The 20,788-nt window shown below is 51.0% G+C and overlaps 1 protein-coding gene across 4 annotated transcripts in view; it reads left to right on the top strand.

Annotated features, from left to right (window-relative positions):
* Nucleotides 1–1,583: 1,583 nt before the first annotated feature.
* The window catches only part of Spaca6 (sperm acrosome associated 6), a 31,095-nt gene continuing 11,890 nt past the window's right edge, over nucleotides 1,584–20,788 (top strand). For 2 of the 4 annotated variants that reach the window (XR_005090738.1, XM_037202258.1), the window contains exons 1-8: nucleotides 4,238–6,420; nucleotides 7,080–7,157; nucleotides 14,262–14,330; nucleotides 14,892–14,915; nucleotides 15,819–15,896; nucleotides 15,977–16,086; nucleotides 16,400–16,556; nucleotides 16,629–16,839. Coding sequence is in view for 3 of the 4 variants with exons in the window: in XM_037202258.1 (XP_037058153.1) it covers nucleotides 6,216–6,420; nucleotides 7,080–7,157; nucleotides 14,262–14,330; nucleotides 14,892–14,915; nucleotides 15,819–15,896; nucleotides 15,977–16,086; nucleotides 16,400–16,556; nucleotides 16,629–16,839 (932 nt within the window). In the remaining variant the exon portion in view is untranslated. Of the gene's footprint in view, nucleotides 1,674–4,237; nucleotides 6,421–7,079; nucleotides 7,158–14,261; nucleotides 14,331–14,891; nucleotides 14,916–15,818; nucleotides 15,897–15,976; nucleotides 16,087–16,399; nucleotides 16,557–16,628; nucleotides 16,840–17,245; nucleotides 17,614–20,788 lie in introns of those variants that run through there. The other 2 variants (XM_028859796.1, XM_037202259.1) reach the window with 2 other exon arrangements.

The raw sequence follows: 20,788 nt of genomic DNA, 5'->3' as shown, positions 1-20,788 counted from the left end.
TTTGACCCTCAAGGGGTCGAGACTACATGTTGAGAAACTCTGCTCTGTTGAGACTACTAAACCCAGGAAGTGTTCAAATCTCTCAACAAGGAGTGTGTGTGGTAATTGTCAATGCCAGCAGTATTCACTCTTATTGGTGGGGAAATGAAATATGTTCCCACATACTTACCTGAAACCATTAGTACTGAACCTTGTATAGAATATATTTATTCTTTTGTCATATATATTTACGGCAAAGTTTAATTTATGGTTTAGGTACAGTGAGAAAGAAAACTCTAGAAAGCTGAAGCAGGAAAACTGTTAAATTGAGGCCAGCCTAGACAACTTAGTGAGACTCTATCTTGAAATAAAAAATAATAAGAGGGGCTGGAGGTACAGCTTATAGCTTAACATGTATTGCTCTTAAAGACAACTGGTGTTCCGTTCCCAGAAGCAGCCCTAGGTGATTTACAGCTGCCTGTAACTCCAGATTTGGGTATCTGGTGCACTTTCCTGGTCTCTGAAGGCACATGTACTCACACGCATCTTAGTCAAACTGAGTTTCAGGCCATAGTGAGATCCTGTCTAAAAACAAAACAAAACCCAGCAACTCTTAGGAGGGGCTGCCCGTAACAGAGCTCTTGCCCAGCATGTCTGATTTTCTGTATTCATTCCCCAGTACTGGAAAAAATAACCCTATAATATTTGAATAGGCACATGTGTTTTAAAAAAAAAAAAAGGCCCGGTCTCTTGTTTGGATTTATAAATTATAAAATAATTAACATTTTATAGCACAGAAGATATTAATTATTTTAATTATACAATAATGACAATAAAATGTTAAAACAGTCATTAAAATGAATGGGTATGAGGGAACCTTTGGGGTTATGCTGCTGAAACGGGTGGAGATAAAAATGATCCTACCTGGGGAGAAAAGTACATACAAAATTCCCTACGTACCCCTCTAGTGTTTTTAGGTTCTAATAGGCTGCTCACAATATTCTCGTTCATATTCTCTGGTTCAGACCGCCAGCTTCACGTCTCTTTGCCGCTTCTCCCCTGACAGCCCACCACCCCTAAAGTCCCCACTAGCTCCTCACATTTTCCTCCCCTCTCCTTCCTCCTCGGTCCTAGTCCCTACCCAGGCGAGAGGAGGCCTGCTTCTCAGAGTCCACCATCTCTTTCTTTCCAGCTCACCCGGGCCTCAGAAAAGTCTGACAATCAGGTCTGACCCATCTCCTCCTCTTGCTCAAAAAGCTCCAAGGCTCCTACTTAGCCTCAGGCAACTTCATTCTGAGTTTGGCCTTGAACACGCTCAGAATTGCCCGCCCACTCACCCTATCTGCTGCGCTCGTGGCTCTTGGCCCCTAATCATATGGGACTGCTTTGTTACCCTCCCCTATCACCCTGGTTGCTGCCATTGGACTTTTGCCTAAACTGTGCCCTCGGCCTGGACCTTCCTTACAACAATTAAGGTCTAACTTCTGATTCTCTGAGGTAGCACCAGCAACCACGCCTTCTCGGTGGGTCGTCTGCTCACTACTGTAGGGTGGGTTTCCATCCGCGGCCCCACCCACCCCCTATCTCCTGAGTCTCTGGACACCCCCGCCCCCGTCACACTCCTTCACCCTGGAACGGGACATTCTGCGGCTGGGTCTGATTCCTTCATCAGTCCGTGAGCTCAGTGTGCCAGGGTAGATATGGGGGTCTAATTCACCTTTTGAGTTCCAGTGCCGGGGAGGGGAGAAACACAGCGCAGGAGAATGGGGGCGGAGGACTGGGAGAGCCGAAAGGGGTGGGTGGGAATGCAGCCCCTGGTCGAGGAAGGTGCACTGAGGAAGAGAAGAGAGAGAAAACATCCAGCCAGAAAAGGAGAAAAACAGAAAAATGCAAGACTAGTCGCTAGCAGAAAAAAAAAAAAAAGGTGAAGATGCAGAGACTGGGAAAGGCAGAAAGGGAGGTCAGAAAGAAAGAAGGGAGGCCAGAAAAAAGAATGACATGGGGGGAGGGAAAAGAGGGAGGAGGCCGAGCGCCGAGAAGGGAGGTGAGATGGAGGGAACCGAAAGGGTAGAAAGCTGCAGAGACTGAGCGGGCCCTAGCCAAGGAGGAGGGAGGGAGGGAGGGAGGGAGCCTGCCTCCACTGCCTCCCGGCCTCTCTTTTGTCCCTTCCCTTCTCCCTGCGTCATGCTCCCCTAGCCCGGCCTCCCCTCCCGCTCCCTCCTCCGCCCTGCTCCTCCTCCCTAGGGCTGGATGGAATTTTTTCCCCTGGACTCGGGCCAGCTTCGGGGCAGGGGGGTGGGGGGGAAGCCTGGCCGGACTGGGTTGGGCGGTGGGGAGGGGCTGGGCAGGGGCCCCCCGGGGAGGGGGCCGGTCCGAGGCCACGCTGCCCGCGGGGTCGAGGGTGGAGGAGCCCCGGCGCGCAGTGCCGGGAGGAGACACCGGCCGGAGGCAGCAGGCGACCGGGGGCGGAGGATGGCGGGGCTGGCGGGAGGAAGGAGAGAGGCCGCGGGCGGCAGAGGAGGGAGAGGATGGAGAACCTGGGGCTGGGGCTGGAGGAGGACACTGGGTCCCCGCGACGCTGGAGCCGCGGAGCGGTGAGTCTGCGGAACCGGAGGGGGATGGGACCTGGGCCGGACTCCAGGGTCCCCAAGGGAGGAGGCAGCCAGCCTGGGCCTGGATTTCTGGGTTCTCACTTGGATGGCGCAGAAGTGGTGGTGGCGGTTGTGGTTGGGGGTGGTGGTGGTGGTGAGCTGGGTGTCGGGACACCTCAGTCTTTGATGGAGGGGGCTGGAGGTCTAGATTCAGGGGTCCCTGGGTTACAGACGCTGGGAGGATCTGAGATTCTAAAGGAAGGATGTAGGATCCCAGAGTGTAAAGGACTGGGGACCAGATGCCAGAGACCGCAGGGAGGTGGAGGAAGCCTGTCTGGCTTTGGAAGTGCCTCCGGCGGCCCAAGGGTTAACGTCTGGCTGGAAGGGAGGGGGAGGGGCAGAGATGGGGCTGCGGGGCTTTGCAGGGTCAAGGGTGAGCCGTATGAGTGGGAGGGTGTCAGGAGGAGGGGGAGGTTGTCTGGGCTGCCAGACGGGCCCGGGTCAGAGCCCGGGGCAGGGGATGTCTGGGAGTGGAGAGGCCCAGCGTCCAGGTTCCTCTGGGGACCCGGGATTCCAGGCCTCGGCCCCCTCCTCCCTCAGAGTCCACCTTCCAGCCGCTTACCAAAATTCCACAATCCGAAGCTCTAGCTGAGGTGTGCCCAGGACCCAGGAGCCTGGGCCACCCAGCTGCTTCTTGGCTCTGACCCGAGAGTCCACTCTCCGGCCACCACCTCCTGCCCAGAAGCAAGGCCACCCTCCCATTCCCTCCTCCTTTAGAACCTAAGAGTCAGAGCCCCAAGCATTTTTCTTCTTAGCTGCCAGGACTGGGGCATAGGTGGGGGGCTCCTTACCAGGAACCACGAGTCCCCCACCCCTTCTTAGCCCCAACTGGAGTCCAGCCCTCCAGGGGTTAAGGGGGCGGGGCCAGTTGGTTGCTATGGTGCCAGACTGTTTGGGTCTGCTCTCTGACCCTTGGGGGCTCCCTAGGGTCTGCAAAGAGGGGGAGGGGACCCAGGCCCAGGGGAAAGTCCAGTGCCTACCCCTTCCCCAAAGCAAGCCTGTGAACCCAAAGGAGATGCACCCATGCCTGGGGCAGTGACCTTGAACCAGCCCGGAACCTTCTCTCCGAGCCTCAGTTTCCCCTTTGAGGAGAAACTTACTGGGTGTGGGAGAGATGCTCTGGTCTGGAGAATCTTTAAGATTCTAGTTTCCCCGCTTTCCTCACCCCCCTCCTCAGGCCCCAGGCAGCCCCGGGGCATGCTGGGAACCCAGGCCTGGGCTCTGGGCCAGGTTGGTGGGGGGGGGGAGCCTCCTCCCTTCCCCTTCCTCCCCACCTTGGCCTGACTCTCGCCCCGCCTGAGGGTCTGGGAGGTTGGGAAGGAGGGAAAGGAAGACTTGAGCTGGGGCCGCAGACCCGTCTCAGGCCCCCGCCTCCCGCTTTGCTTCTCCGCCCCCTTCCCGCCTCTCCTCCCCCCTCCTCAGCAGGTCGCTACCCCGGCCCAGGGCCCCTTCTCGACCCACCCCCACTCCACTCCCAGCTCCAGACCTGGCTCTGAGCAGCGAGGGGGAGGGAGGGAGAGAGGGAAGGAGAAAAAGAGAGGGGGTGGGGGAGGGGAGGGAGGAGAGAGAAGGAGACCTGGGAGGGAAGGGGAAAAGGGGGAGAGAAAGGGAGAGCGAGAGAGACCCTGGAGAGGAGACTGGAAGATGCGAGGAGTGTGGAGGCTAGACTGAATAAAAAAGCGGGGTGGAAAAGAGAAGAGGGAGACAGAAATTCAGATAAAGAGAGAAAATGAGAGACAAAGCCAGGAAAGGAGGAGGCGAAGGAAGACAGTGAAGGAGAGGGAGAGACGTGAGAGGTAGATATGGAAGACAGGAGGTGAGGAAGAGCAGAGGGGCAGCCAGAACAGAGACGAGTGAGGACCAGGCGTGCAGATAGGGCTGGAGAGGAGAGCCTAGACAGGGAAGATACACACTGAGAAAGAAAGGGAGAACTGGGAATGGGCAGCGTAAGAAAAACGGGCGGAGAGAAACAAGATGGACATGGAACCTGGGAGCCCCAGAGGACCAGTTCTGAGCTCGGCCTCAGGGTGGGTGCTTATCCTGGGGCCCCTCCCACCTGCAGCCGACTGACTTTGGCCAAGTGGTTTCCGGGCTCAGGGGTGCAGGTAACAGCCTCACCCCTGAGTTGGAGGAGTCTAGGAGACAGGACCCTGGTTGGTGTCATTACTCCTGGCTCATAGCTGTCACCCTAAAGGTTCAGAGTGGGGGGGAAAGGTAGAAGAGACGGATTGTTCTGAGAGGCACTCCTGGTACCCAGGAGCCCTTAAGCTCAGGTCTGGGGGTCCGAAACCTTGAGGGGTTTCAGGAGGGGGGCAGATTACCAAGACAAACGAGGCCCTCTCCCTCCAGCACTCCAAAAGCCAGCTCTCTTCCCAGGGTGCCTCCTTTGAGGGACATTCCTGTGGTTGTACCCAGGGTCTGAGGGCGGGGGATTGACCCCTGGGTCTGACAGAGAACTGAGTCTGAGGGCTCTTGGGTGTGGAGCACTGGATCTGAGGGAGGATTGGGACCTGGACCTCTGACTCTGTGGTAGGAAGTACACCTGGATCTGAGGGGGCCTGGAGTCTGGATCCCTGGCTTTGGAGGAGGGGGAATGGGGCCTAGATTGTGCCAGAAGAGCTGGGACTGAATTCCTGGGTTCCTTGGGGAGGAGGAGGGGGCCGGGGGCCCGGACTCCTGGGTCCTGGCACCCACCCGTAGAACCGACCTTGCGGGGCCTTCGCCGCACACAAGCTCGTGTCTGTGGGTCCGTGTCGGGGGCTCACCATCGCGGCTGGGACCTCCCCGGCCCTCCCCACCCTCCTTACTTCTCTTGGTCCCCCATCATTCCATCTGTCAATCTGCCCACCTGCCGCGCCCCCCGGGCTGAGGTAGGAGGTTGTATAGTTGAGGAAGACACCCGAGGAGATCACTATACGGCCTCCTAGCTTTCCCCAGGCTGCGCCCAGCACGGGAAGGGGCCGGCGGGGACCCCAAGTTCACACCACTGCCCCAGAGTTCCTGGGAGGAGCTGGGGTGTCTTCTCTGTCCACACCCTGTGTCCTAGCTCTTTTCTTTGCCGTCTCTCTGCCATCAGGAGATTTCCACGTTTTCTGTCTCTGTCTCTTACCCCGCCGTCTCCGGGGGTTCTAGAAGCTTCTGTTTCTCTAGTGCTGTGAATCTATCTCTGTGACATTGTGGGTCTCAGAGCCTCTTGGTATCTCTCCAGGTTTCTCTGTCTTCTTTGCCCATTTTCTGTCTTCAGGGACTCAGTGTATCTGTGTTTCTCTCTCATTTCCCTGCTCCCACCTCTGGGGAAGAGGGCTTTTCTGGTCCACCATAGCTAAATTGCCGGCCTCTGGGTCCCTGAGACCCTTTAACCTGTGAGGACGTCCGGGTCACAGGTGAGGTTCTTGGGAGCCTGGCGCCTGGCTCAGCCACAAATGTAGGGATTGCAAGTGACCCCTGACAACCTTCCTCTAGATGGAGCCTGGCACTTGACCACCAGCTGAAAGACAATCTCTGATCTTAGGCTACAGCTCCCCCTCCCCCACAGTGACCTCACAAAGGTTACTAGCTTCTCCTCAGACCCAGAGACCCTCTGAGATGGCCCTTGTTGCCCTGGTGGGGAGCACTGTCCTGTTCCCACTGATCTTCAGGGCATCCACGTGGGCCTGTCTCTTCTGCTTCACTACCCATGAGGAACGCCTCCGTGTCTGCCGGATGTTTGTGGGCACAGAGGGCTCCAAGCTGGGCCAGTGTAAAGATGCTCTCACAGCTGCCTTTAAGGGTCTCTCAGACATGGAAATCAGTGAGGAGACCCTCCTGCCTGACCCAGGGCCATGGGGAGGGGCAGGAGAGACCTTGAGCGACTCCAAGAAGAAAAGCTAAGTACAGGATTATGGCAGAGACGCAGGGAAGAGAGACAGGGGGAAGCAATGGAAGGAAACATATTCAGAGAGGGGTGGAGACAGTGCCTCAGAGAGATACTAAGGACAGGGAGTGCCTTGACAGAATTACAAGAAAAGAGATGGAAAACTAGAAAGAGTAGAAGGAGCATTGCTCAGAGAGAGGAGGGTATGGATGGGGACACAGATGAGGGGGAGATGAGAGACCTGAAGTTAGGCAGAGACCCAGAGGGAGAAAGGGGCTGACAGAGAGGTGGCCAGGGACCTAGAGAGAGACAGTGATCCAGAGGTAGGACAGATTGGAGCAGAGACTGACAGGGAGAAACAGATCCAGGGTGGTGTGACAGACAGAGACCTAGAGAGAGAGATAAGGAAAGACTAGAGAGGAGGGACAGATATCCAGATTGGGGCTTAGAGTTGGGAATGGAAACCCAGAGAGAGAGGGCACCTCGACCCTGGGGTGGGGGATGGACACTTTGAGCCACGAGTCGGACATAGAAGGTATGCCGGCACCAGATGTGTGCCACAGTGCTTCCTCAGCCTGCTTCTCGTCCACCCTCAGACTATGATGAGCGGAGCCACCTGCATGACGCCTTTACACAGATGACCCTCTCCCTCCAGGAGGTGGCTGCAGCTCATGGTGAGTGTTTCTATGGAATTTGGCTTCCCCTCCCGCCCCCTTGCCCAGGACTATGTGAAGGCATAAGTGATTCCCCCGGTTGGAGGGAGTGATACTGGAAACCTGTGTGAATTAGTGCAGAGGTGAGTAGAGTCAAACACAGCAAGGAACAGAGGAAGGTATAGAAGTCACAAAGTCTGAAGGCCTGTGGGGTCAAGTCCATGTGACCTATCTGTGGTTCTCACACTTGGGCTCTGAAGTCTGGGTGTGTCCCTGCCTCTCACCTGGGCTCCACTTACCTATAAGGTAGAACATTCTCATCTCCTAGGGTGAGATGTTCTCTTTATCTCCCAGAGTACTCAGAGCTCATTGGGAGGGAATGGTTCTTTTTGAGACAGGTGTTATGGAGGACGTAATTTGTTAAGGCAAGATACAGCCGGGTGGTGGTGGCGCACGCCTTTAATCTCAGCACTCGGAGGCAGAGGCAGGCAGATCTCTGTGAGTTCGAGACCAGCCTGCTCTCAAAGTGAGTTCCAGGAAAGATGCAACAGAGAAACCCTGTCTCGAAAAAAAAAAAAAAAATCCTTCCTGCTGGGCAGTGGTGGCGCATGCCTTTAATCCCAGCACTCTGGAGCAGAGGCAGGCAGATCTCTGTGAGTTCGAGGCCAGGCTGGGCTACAGAGTGAGTTCCAGAAAAGAAAAGAAAAAAAAAAAAAAAAGGCACAAAGCTACACAGAGAAACCCTGTCTGGAAAAACAAAAAAACAAAACAAAACAAAACAAAACAAAATCTAGACAAGACACAAACACTTATTTTCCATGGCTAACAAAGGCAGGTAAGAGCAGTAGAGCTAGCCATTCAGGGCACAGACTTGTAGAGTCAGGCCAGACTCCTGCTTGGGACATCAGGGAAAAGCATGCCCATGTAGCTGTATGGAGCAGCCCTTAAGGCTCTGGGGACGTGTAAACACAATCACACCAGGTCACCCCAGCCACAGAACACACAGTCTTCTATGTAGTTGTATGTATGGCACTGTGAGAAGTCATTTTTGTTTAAGGATAAATTGGCCGCTCCCAAGGATCTGGGAGTTCATGGCCTTTTTTTTTTTTTTCATCTTCAATGGTTCATTTTGTTCCTGCTAAGTTTGATATCAAAACCATCCCAAACAAAGGGCCCATTGATTCAGTGGGTGTCCAGGACCATCATGGAAGAGGATCTTCTGTGGGTCCCCAATCCCAAAGAAGAACTTGAGGAAACTGAGAGATGGAAGAAATGCAGGATTCTGAGGGATGCCGTCTGTTCTTGTCTCCTTTTTGAAACTTGGAAAAAGCCACCAAGTGCATACCTAGGAGTGGAAGATCTTTTTAGTGTGGGACAGAGGCTTGGCGGCAGATGGAAGCTGGGGTTAGAGAGGAGGCGGTCTGTGACACAGATCTGACCATGGTGAAGAGGAGGGACTAGGAAATAGAAAAGTGGGCCTGGATCTGGTGGTCTATGACAGCGAAAGGAAAAAGGTGGGGTTATAGGAGTGCCTTCACCTAGGGTCTGACTTCTTAGGAGTGACATCTCTAAGATGGGGTGCATGGACGCCAGAGCTGGACTGCGGACAAATGATTAGGGTAATAACACAGTAACCACAAAGGGATCCTGGTGACATCCACAAGGGATCTAGAAACCTGGATGTCGGATCAGTCAAGATGTTCTGAGGGACCTAGAAAAGCACAGAGTGATATAGGCAGGGTGGAGGAGCTTCTGCTGCTCTAGGTGTAGACAGAGATTCTGGGACCCCACAGAAGGAAAGACTGAAGACTGGGAGAAACTGGCCTAGCAAGTTCCTCAGACAGAAGCTGATGGAATATTCCAGAACTACCCGTAGAGTCAGAGCTGGGACCAAAACTGCAAATGTTCTGCTCTAGAGATGCTTGTATTTAAGGGCAGAGCACAAACAGCCAATAAAGTGTGAGGTTGAGAGTGTGGCTCGGGGTAGACACCTGCGTAAGAAGCCACCAGTGAGGTTCTAGGGTTATGGCTTTGTAATAAAGCCCTCACGTAGAATCCAGCAGTGAAGGGCTGGAGCTATGGCTAAGCTGTAGAGCATTTGCCTGGATGTCTGTGTCTCCTGCATCGTCATTTATGCTAATTATTCTCCTAAGGGATATTCCATTATCACCCCTGTGATGTGGAGTTTCACAGCCCTACCTTCCAATTGGAAAAGTTAGGACTGAGCTGGGCTTGAAGATGTGTAGTCGGGAATTAGGATAATTGTGCTTTGGATGAGTACCGTTTCTTGGAGGTTACACAGATGATAATGTCTCTGTATACACACCATAAGTTTATAATGTGAGTATAGGTTGGATATCCTTAGCACAGTAATCTGAAAGCTGAACTGTTTCTAAGCTAGCTGTGGCTCATCACTCCAATGTCAGGGCAGTGGATGAAGCAGAGAGGTCAAGAGTTGAGAGCACCTTTGACTACAAAGTGGAAAAGAATTTTTAAAGGCTAGGGATGTAGCTCAGTTGGTAGAGTACTTGCCTGTTATACACACAAGTCATGGGTTTTATTCCCAGACCCTAGTATACTTCTGGGTCCCACATGTCTGTGATCTCAGCACTCAGTGGAGGCAGGAGGATCATCCTCGGTTATATTGTGAGTTTGAAGCCAGCCCAGGATACAAGAGACCCTGTCTTAAAGAAAAATCATTATCCAGGTGTGGCAGTGGCACAGCCACATTTTGGGATGTGTGTATTGCCATCCCAAAATGCCAGTATTTGGGAGGCTGAGGCAGTAGGGTTGAAGGAGCCTAGGTTACATACACAGAATAAAAAAACAGACAAAATAAAACAGTGACATACGATGGTCCACAAGGCCTGCCAGTGTGTAAAGTGTTCAAATAAAGGGCTGTTCCTACAGATAACAGGAAATGTGAACTCCACACTTCAGATCAGTGTAATAGTGTTCCACCACCAATTGCCTTTGTTCCTAGTTACTGTAACAAGTATTTGGACAGCTGAGAAGTGATTCCATCGCTCATAGCACTCAATCCTGCCCCCACATCTTTTTTGGGGGGTTGGGGGGGAGGATGAGACAATTTCTCTGTGTAGCTTCGGAGCCTGTCCTGGAACTCACTTTGTAGACCAGGCTAGCCTTGAACTCACGGAGATCTACCTGCCTCTGCCTTCTGGTGTTGGGATTAAAGGCATACACCATCACCACCCATGTGTTTATGGTAGACACTGCCACCATTGCTGTTTTGATGCATGGGGAAACTGAGGACCAGAGAGTTGTCACCTGATCAACCTCACATGTGGAGGCAGACTTACGATCTGTGGATAGATGTACCTCAGTGTGAAACAGATGTACTCAACAGCTGTACATGCCAGGACTGAAATCCAGTGTCAGAGCTCCTAACACATGCCCCTCACCAGGGAAACTGCAGCACCTTTTGTACCATTATGGTTCAGTTGGCATATTGCATGTTCCATTTACCCTGTTTAAGATATTTCCCTTTACTCCTGACCCCATGTGTACAAGATGTATAAACCTGTCCTACCCTTGTCCACCTCACAGGTCTCTGTGGTGCACTTGATATGTCGTACCCACTGGCACCCTCCTGTGAGTCATTGATTTGGCTCCTAGATGTATCTTGGGTAAGGCGTTCAGGATCCAGGCTCTCATTGAGGGCTCCACTCTGACTGTATCCTCCTTACGGTACTGCCATTTCTAGATCATATTCCGGCTCTTGTGGTTAGGAGAATGACCTCAGATTGTTCATTTTGAACTAGCTTCGTGGCTTTGGTGCTATTCTCCTTGTAGACAACAATGTACCATCTTTTCATTAATACCTTCAATTCTTTGACAGTTTCATACACATGTATATTTTGGTCATCGCCCTCATTGCTGTGACAGAATACTTGACAATCACCTTAATGGTGAAAACATTTATTCTGGATCACTGTTTTAGAGTAGTCCAGTGGTTCTCAACCTGTGGGGCATGACCTCTTTGGGATCCTTTCACAAGGGTCGCCTAAGGCCATTGGAACACACAGATGTTCACATGACAATTTACAGCAGTAGCAAAATTACAGTTACAAAGTAGCAACAAAAGTAATTCTATGGTTGGGGTCACCACAGCATGAGGAACTGTATTAAAGGGTCGCAGCATTAGGAAGATTGAGAACCACTGGTGTACTGTGACAGGAAGACACAGCAGGAGCCTGAGGTGGCTGATCACATTGTATACACAGTTCAGAAGCAGAGAGAGGTGAATGCGGGTGTGTTTAGCTTTCTCCTTTTGATTCCATCTGGGACCCCAGCCCATGAAATGGTACCAGCCACATACAGAGTGGGTTTTCCTACCCTTGACAGGCCCAGAGGTTTGTTTCCATGGTGATTCTTAATCCTGTGAAATTGACAATAAAGATGAACTACCGTACGAGTCTAAGGTGCACCTAAATGACATCATTTTAACCCCTCTGAGAACGTTGTCTCATTCTTCCATGCTGCACTGGGGATTAGGATTTCACATATGAGTGGGTGGGGTGGACACTGTCATAGAACCATTTCCACCAGAAGGCCTGCCGACCTGGTTGCTGGTCTCTGGTGAGCTCCACCTCATGATCTGGAGGGTACTGTGGTGGTAAGAATCAAGGACTCAGAACATAAAAGAGTGGAGGGGTAGAAATGAATGGTGGTTGGGGAAGGACTGGGAAATGCTCTGTTTCGAGGGAGTGCTGGTCACTGACCTGCTAAGTGCTGCCGTATGGCCCTGTGGGTTATGTTTTCTAGCTTTGTACATTTTTTTAAAAGGATGCATTTTTGTGACCTGTTTTGTGTGTTGGCAACCAGTTCATTTAGTTATATTTTAAGATTTATTTTATTTTTAGTTATATGGATGGGGGCTGGGGTGTTGGTGCATGTGAGTGCAGAAGCAGGAGCCTTTGAACACCTGAAGAGGACATCAGATGACCTGAAGTTGGAGTTACAGATGGTTGTGAAACTCCTGACATGGGTGATGGGAAATAAAACTGGATCTTCTGCAAGACATTGGCTTAACTGCAGAGCCATCTCTTCAGCTCCCCCTGCCCCACCCCCTTTTTTCATTTTTTAAATTTTTTAGACAGGATTTCTTTGTGTAGCCTTGGCTGTCCTGGAACTCACTTTGTAGACCAGGCTGGCTTTGAACTCAGAGATCCTCCTGCCTTTGCCTCCTAATTGCTGGGATTCAAGGCATGTAACACCACCTCCCCGCTGAGATATCAATTTTTTTTTTTTTTTTTTTTTTTTTGGTTTATCCAGACAGGGTTTCTCTGTGTAGTTTTAGTGCTTGCCCTGGATCTCACTCTGTAGACCAGGCTGGCCTTGAACTCACAGAGATCAGCCTGGCTCTGCCTCCTGAGTGCTGGGATTAAAGGTGTGCGGCACCATCGGTGCCTGGCAAATACATCAAAACTTTGTATGACTGTCCCAAAGATATATATTGGTAACCAGTTCATATATAGAAAAAGAAACAAGCCAGCAATCACTGCACACCTTTATAATCCCAACACTTGGGAGGCATAGGCAGGTGGATCTCCAAGTTCAAGGCCCACCCAACTGGTCTATAAAGTGAGTTCTAGGATAACCAGGGCTACACAGAGAAACTCTATCTTGAAAAAAGGAAAGAAAGAAGAGGAAAAGGAACACTTTCCTGTCTGATTTTTATCACATCCAGGTGATGCATTTGGGTCTAAGGCCACTGCTCGTGACCTACAGTTCCTGCTGGACTCTAGAATTCACTCAACATACACTTACTGAGCTGTTTTGTAAGACCTAGGGCCCTCCTGTGTGTTTCAGAGAATGCTGTATTCAAAAGGGGGAAGCTTGGGGAACATTGAGAAGAGAGGGTTGAAACATGAAGAGTCAGAGGTTGGGGAGGACTAGACAAAGCGGTGTGTTCTGGACATGACAGGACCAATGTCCTCCTGAGCTCACAGCAGCTGTGGTTGCCTGCACAAGATCAAGTCGGTCAACATTCCAGTGCCGTGGGGGAGGGGCTCACAAGCCTCCACCCCCAAACGGAGGTGCTACTGATAGGGAGGAGAGAGAGCCAGTTTTCAAAGGTACATGCAGGCCCTGGTAGGTTGGTAGGTTCACGGTGCTCCAGTCCATGCATGTATGAAATTCTCAGAGAACAAAAATCATTAATTAAAAACATACCCCAAAGGAGCCAGGTGTGGTTCTGTGTACTGTTAATCCCAACACTGGGGAGGCGGAAGTAGGCAGATCTCTTGAGTTCAAGGCCTCCTTGGTCTACATGGAGAGGTCTAGGCTAGCCTGGAACATAGTGAGCCACTTTTTTTAAATCAATCAATCAATCTATTCTCTCTCTCTCTCTCTCTCTCTCTCTCTCTCTCTCTCTCTCTCTCTCCTCTTTATATTTAACCTTATTTTTATATGCATTGGTGTGAAGGTGTCAGATCCCCTGGAACTGGAGTTACAGTTATGAGCTGCCATGTGGGTGCTGAAAATTGAACCTGGGTCCTCTGGAAGAGCAGCCAGTGGTCTTAACAAAACAAAATACTAATAACATGGGTTTATGCTGTTACCATATGTAAACATCTAATTTACACACCTAATTTACATACACAGTCTAATTGGCATATGTGTAATTGCAAACTGGTGAAGCCTATGTACACTGTGAATGAGGCACAATGAGAGAGAAAAGTAAGGGACTTTAGTAAGGATTTGGGGTAATCAAACCCTTGCAGTGACACATGAGATGGTAAGATAAGTAGAATAATGGAGAGCTGGGCAAAGATGTTTATAAACAAATTAACGGTGCCAGGTAACCTGGAGATTGAAAGCGGACAAGAGCAGCTGTAAGAGAGGAAGAGGAGACAACCATCACTGTAGGGCTTAGTAAGACTTGCAGAAGAGTTGATCATTATACTCCCCTTCCCACTAAGATATAAATGTATGGTGCTCTCAGGAGGCAGAAAGAACACCTTGTAAAAGTTTGCCAGCCTTCGCTTTGGACCTGTGGGAGGCAGAAACACAGCATGTGCTTATGGGAGAGACAGCAAGTCCTGACTATTCAGCCATAGGGAAAGCACTGTTAGTATATCTCCACCCTGCTTCATCCTCCAGGGTCCTTTAAGGCCGCTTTCCCTAGTGCTGCCGCAAAAATGAAGAGGACCATTCATCACCTTAAAAAAGGTAAACCAGCCTCCACCTCCAAGCCCTGCAGACACACAATACACCACACACCCTCTGAATCCAGCCTAAGCCCTGGGACCAGTGGATTTTCTATCCCAGGACAGATCATGTGACAGACAGTCCTACCCCATATCTGCCCAGGCCTCTTCTGGGATCTGCTTTTCTCCCTGTGCTCAAAAGCATCCTCTCAAGTTGGTGCTTCTCTAACTAGGCCTACTAATTAGGTGCTTGCTCCTTGAAGGATTGCCTGAGATCTGCTCCCACCCCCAGGGTAATTAATACCCCAAGGTTGATTCCTCCTCAAGTCTCCTGTGTCCTCGGTCTCCCCTCCCCCCATTTCCCTTTACATAGATGGTTAGCTGCAAGCCTTAAACATGAAGTGCTGTGGACTTGGCCCTGCCCTGTAGGAACTATCTGCTCTGTTGTCCCTTCCAAGTGCTCTATTAGTAGCCTAGGCCTGTTTTTCCAGAGGAGAGGATTCCCTGCCTGTAATACCTTCTGGAGAGGCTTTAGGTAGGTCTGTCAACTACCTGGTTCCTAATGCCTCTTTTCTCTCCACAGTCCAGGACTGCATCCTTCCTTGTGGTAAGGACTTAGTCCCAAACCTAAAACAGCAGGGGAAGCTGGGGTCGAAATCTGGAACTTAAGATGGAGACCATGAGTAGGCCTTAGATCCAAAGAAAACCAATAGGAAAGTGCATAAACTAGGTATTCAAAAACTTGATAGAAGCAGGTACTGCTGGTGAAGGCCTGTCATCCTAGCTACTCCAGAGGCCTAGACAAGAAGATCACACATCCAAGGCCAGCCTGGGCTACACTGAGGTCATGCGGGACAACTTAGGGGGACCCCCGTCTCAAAATTCTAAAGAGAATTCTGAAGGTATATATATATATATACATACAAATATGTATATGTATATATATATATATACACACACGTGTATATACAAGCTATTCGTGTATGTATAATATTATATATATATATATAGCTTAGCAGTGGAGCATTTGTTTAGAATCTCCCAGCCAGGGGCTGGGGGCGTGCGTCATTGGTAGGTGCCCTGCCTAGACTCCTGGGGGGTTCTGGGTTCTTAGTGGTAGACTTTACTAGAATTCCCAAGTGGGGACTGGGAGCATGGTACAGTGGTCGAGAGTTTAGCTAGCATACATAATCCCTAGGTTCCATTCCAGTGGTTATAACACACACACACACACACACACACACACACACACACACACACACACACCCAGGTAAATGCTGTTTAGAAAACTGGCTAAACAAGCCAGTAAGTGGCCCAGGAGCCGACTGGACAGACTGATCTAAATGCAGAAAAGGTAGGATCTATCTTCTATCTCCCCGTAGAACCCTGGAATTCCCCATAGATTCAAGAAGGTTCGGAAACTTGGTCAGGAGACCGCGGGGCGGGGGCGGGGGTGGGGTGGTGGGGAACGACACGAGAGGAGCCCAACACTCCTGGTCTCGGCTCACAGGCGTCCAGGAGGCCACTAGGCGTTTCCACTGCTGGGGCTGCTTCTCCACAATCTGTGACCTCCCTCTAGACTGTCCAGGTGAGGGGGCGGCGCCGGGATGCCAGGGAAAAAGGGCGAGGCTTGTGCAGGCCTACCAGGATCACCTTGCCTCTCTCCAGTTCAAGACGTGACGGTGAAGCGAGGGGATCAGGCTTTGTTTTCTTGTATCGTGGGGTTCCAATTGCCAGAATCAGAGCTCACTTACTCCTGGAAATTCGCGGCAGGAGGTGTGAGTCGAAACAGGGCCTGCTGGCGGGCTTAAGGGGTCAGCTCTGCTCCAGGGAAAGAGGTGGCTAAGTTCAGAGTAGTGGGCGTAGGGCTTGGGTTTAGTGTGAGAGGAGGGTCGGGGACCTAGGGAGAGACCAAGGTTAAGTATATGGAAGACCAGTGCTTAGATGTGCATTATGAGTCAGGCTTTAAGGGATGTCGGGAAGGGTTGCTTAGGGCAGCCAAAAGAGTCAGGCTTGTGAGCTGAGTCAGGTCTGGGAGGGGCTTGCCGTTCTGGCTGAGTCCCGGTGCGTTTGAACTCCTCCATCTCGCAGCTCCGGACTCAGGACGTGTCCTACTTCCGTGATGTGCCAGGCGCCCACGGGTACCTGGCGCGAATCCGGCCAGTGCAACCCACGCACCGGGGGACCTTCTCCTGCGTGATCCTGCACGACCAGCGCCCCCTGGCGCGGCTCTACTTCTATCTGAACGGTGCGGGCGGGGCGAGGATGTGAGGTGGGGCCAAGGGCGGGGCTCCGCCCCCTAACTTGCACGTCCCGGCAGTGACTGGCCCTCCTCCTCCTGGGGAGACTGAGCTCCAGGTCACGTTCCGGGAAGTGATGAATTGGACGCCGCGGGAGGCGGAAACGATCGAGCCCTGGAGGCCTGGCCTAAGCGAACTGCTTGCTCGGCCCTCGGCTCTGACGCCTGGCATCCTGTTCCTGATCGCGGCAATCGCTGCGCTCATGTCTGCTAGTGTCACTGTGCTAGTGTGGTGAGTGCCAGCTTCCACCCTCCCCTCCCCCAGCTCCTCTTGTCCACGCCGCAGGCCTCCGCCTCACGACCCCAGGTGTCCAGGCTTCCTTTGGTCCTCAGTACAGACCCCAGCCTCCTCCCTCAGTGGTACTCAGGTCTTCTCTCAGACCTAGGAGTCTAGTCCCCACCCCCTAAGACCTAGGAGTCCTAACCCTTTTTTCTGAGATCCAAGAGTCCAGGTCCTAGCCTTCTTGCTCAGGCTGAGAAATCCAGGTCTCTGTCCTTATGTCTCATAACCTCATATGGCCCTGACACCAGGCCTTCCTGCAGACTCTAGGTCTAGGTCTAGGCTCCTTGCACTTTGAAACCCAAATGTGTTTCTGTCCCTGAGCCCTCCTAAAGCACACATTCCATTGTTTTCCCAGGGTGTTTTTTCGATGGTACGTAAGTGGCGACTAACAAGGGTATCTGTCCTGATCTGACATTCATCCCTGAAATAAAGAATGTATTTCAGTTAGTTCTGGATTCTCTCTCTCTTTTTTTGTTGAGGTCACTCTTACCTACAGAGGAAGACAGACAAAATACCCCCAAATGCTTAGGTGTATGGACCCATGTGACAGGACACAAGCTATCGGTTTGTGAGGCTCTTCGTTGGCGCCCTTTGACACCACCAGCTCAGACCCTTCTCCGTTCTTTTGCAAACTCCTTGACATTTCCATCCGTAGAAGATACTCTCAGAGTATATATGGTGCCCTTCTCCCCCTAACTCCCTCAAAAAAAAAAAAAAAAAAAAGGCAAACAAGGCTTTCTTCTAAGAGAAAGTTATCTGTAGCCTTCCAGCAGTTTAATGCAGAAACCGCTGGATGACAGCCTTAGCGCCACCCTGGGGGATTCTAGGCAGGAGCCCTACTACTGAGCCACACCCCAGCTACTTGCTGGAATATTTTAGATAGGGCTCTACCACTGAGTTGCATTCTCAGCCCCGTCACTAAGCAATATCTCTAGCACTGGGGCACGCCTCCGGCCCCTTCCTGTAGATTTTAGACAGGTACTGTAGAGGTGAGTTACATGTCTAGTCTGGTTTCTTGCGATGTGTGGGTGTGGTGGGGTGCTTTTGTGTACATCCATGTGCATGTGGAGGCCAGAGGTCAACCTCAAGTGTCACTCTGCAGGCACAATCCACTGTGTTTCTCAACAGCTAGGACTTGCCTGATTAGGCTACCTGGCCAGCAAGTCCTAAGAATCAGCATGTCACTACCTTACCAGCCCTGCAATTACAACTGCATGCTCTTAACACCCGAGTTCTGGGGCATGTACTCAGATCCCCACTAGTTTCCAATCTAGTATTTTGTCACAGTGGGTTACTCCTCTGCCCTAAACCCATCGGTGGCTTCTGTTGTCACTGGAATCAAACCTACTTGTTAAAATTTCCAAAGCTCAACATTCTGTCCCATATTGGTCTTCCTAGCCTTGTGCCTACCAAGGAAGAGAGCTTCCCATCCTCCCCTGCAGTTCCCTTTTCTGCCTGTGGTACCCATTACGATTCTCACCTCCCCCGTCTTGGTACATGTTTCCTATTCACAATAATGTGTTTGTTTCCCTGCTTCTATCCTCATGACCTCCTTTTCTCTTATCCCTGCTGCCCCCCTGCTCATTTCTACCATTACATCGGCCCAGGAAATACCCAGGACAACCATCCAAAACCAACACTGTTTTATTATATAGCTTCTATCCCTTCTCATGTCTTCCTTTTTCATTTCAGCTCAGGTGGCCTCAGCCTTGGTCTCCTGAACTTTGAGAGATGTGTTCCATGTCTGAACATTCACCAGGCTCTTCCTCCATCTTGAAATGACTTCTCTTCGAACTTCATGACCTCACTTCCCGCCCGTTGCACAGGCACTCTCTCTGGCTAGTGCCTACTCCTTATGTTTTGTGTGTGTGTGTGTGTGTGTGTGTGTGTGTGTGTGTGTGTGTGTCTGTCTGTCTGTCTGTCTGTCCCTGTTCTATGTAGGCATGATAGAAGGCTAGTTTTTGAGATGCAGTCTCCTGTAGTCAAGGATCACCTAAAACCCAGATAACCTTGAACTTTTGATCCTCTGGCCTCCACCTCCGAAGTGCTGGTAAGACTGGTGTGCACTGTTGGCCCCAGTTTTGTACAGTGCTGGAGGCAGAACGGAGTGGTCTGTGCCTGTTAGGTATGTACTGTGCCAACTAGCTATATACTCCTAGCCCTAGACGATTATTAAGCACCCCCCGTCTTTTTCCCCCTCCAATGATGATAGGAAAGGCTGAGTCTTCTCATCTTCTAAACATGGCTTAGTCGTGCTAGTGACAGTGTTGTATATCACTAGTGTCCTTCCTTCCATCTACCCTTCTTTTGTTTTTGTGCACATGTGTGTGGGTACACAGTACATGTGGAGGACAGTGGTTGATATCAAGGGTCTTCCTCAATTGATTTCCACTTTGTAATTTGAAACAAGGTCTCTGGACCTTGAAGACTAGGCTGGACAGGCCTGCGAGTACTTCTCAGGCACACTGCTGGCTCTGCCTCCCTGTAGTTGGGATTACTTGTGCCAGTGTTCCTAGTCGATGGGCATCTGGGTTCACGTCCTCCTGCTTGCAAGCCAAGCACTTTCTGACTGAGCCATTCCCCAAACCTCTGTATTGCTTATGCCATGGGCAGTAGACAAGAATGAAGTAAAACACACAATATTTGTGAGGGAAAGATAAGGGGGAGTTTTGGAACATTGAAGAACAGTGGCGGTTGGCTCTGCAGACTGACTGGGAAGGTGACATTTGAGGAAGGACCGGGAGGCTCAAGCTGCGTTCGTGTTTGTGAGCTCTGGTGCAGCAGGTGCAGGGATGTAGAAGAGGCTGAAGCAGAGTTTTTGGAAATGAACACACTGTGAGGTCAGAGAGCCTGGAGGGAAAGGGAAAGGTGGGCCAGGCTGGGCAGGATATTTCCCAGGGCAAGGTTTCAATTTTCCTCTGCCCTGAGCCACTGACAGTTTTCTGAGTGTGTTAGTTAATTTTCTGTTGCTGCGACAAAACATGGACAACAGCAACTTACAGAAGAAAGAGTTTAGTTTAGCCTACAGTTGCAGGGGGATAGGTCATGAAGACAGGGGATATATGGCAGCAGACAGATGAGAGATCACATCTCAAAATGTGCAGAGGAAGCCAAGGGAGCCAGCTGGGAGAGGGATGCGGCTATAGGAAGGCCATTGTCAGCGACATGCGTCCTCCAGCAAGGCTCTACTCGCAAAGTTCTATAACATCCCCCAAACAGCACCAGCAACAGGGGAATAAGGGAATCAACATGTGTGAACGTATGGGGGACATTCCTCATTTGAATCACCACACTGAGCCATGGAAGGTCATACACTACACAGCTACTGTATCAGCTACTTCCCTGTTTCTGTAGCCACAGTACCCGACAAAAGCAAGAAAGGACTGCTTTATTTTGGCTTGTGGTTTCAAATTTCTTAGGTTTTGGCAGGGTTGAGGAGCTCCATCCAAGGCTGTAGGAGTGTGTGATCATAGGTTTGTGGCCTGCTAGCAAGTGGAGAGTTACAGGAATCAGGGGTCTGGCTAATAAACCTTTAGAGCCTATCTCCAGTGACCTATTTTGGTGGGCCACACACCTCATGAAAGGCTCCATAGTCTTCCCAAATGTTGAGATCTACTAGGGAGCAAGCAATACAAGCCTGTGGCTGGTATTTCAAATTCAAGTCTTGGAGGTGTCACTCACTTTGAGGTGCTGTAGAAACCAGGTAAAAACCAAAGATCTAGGCCAAGGGTGAAGGGGAGTAACTCCCAGTCTAAGAGTTACATTTCTTTTGCTGTGATAAAACACCATGACCAAAAGCAACCTAAGGAAGCAAGTTATTTTAGCTTATGATTCCAGGTTAACTGGCAGTCCCTTATGGTGGGGAAAGCCTGGCAGCAGGCAGGGAAAGGCATGAAGG

Source organism: Peromyscus leucopus, chromosome 1 (genome assembly GCF_004664715.2).
Source record: "Peromyscus leucopus breed LL Stock chromosome 1, UCI_PerLeu_2.1, whole genome shotgun sequence".
Taxonomy (NCBI): domain Eukaryota; kingdom Metazoa; phylum Chordata; class Mammalia; order Rodentia; family Cricetidae; genus Peromyscus; species Peromyscus leucopus.
This window is presented reverse-complemented; position numbering and strand designations above follow the sequence as displayed.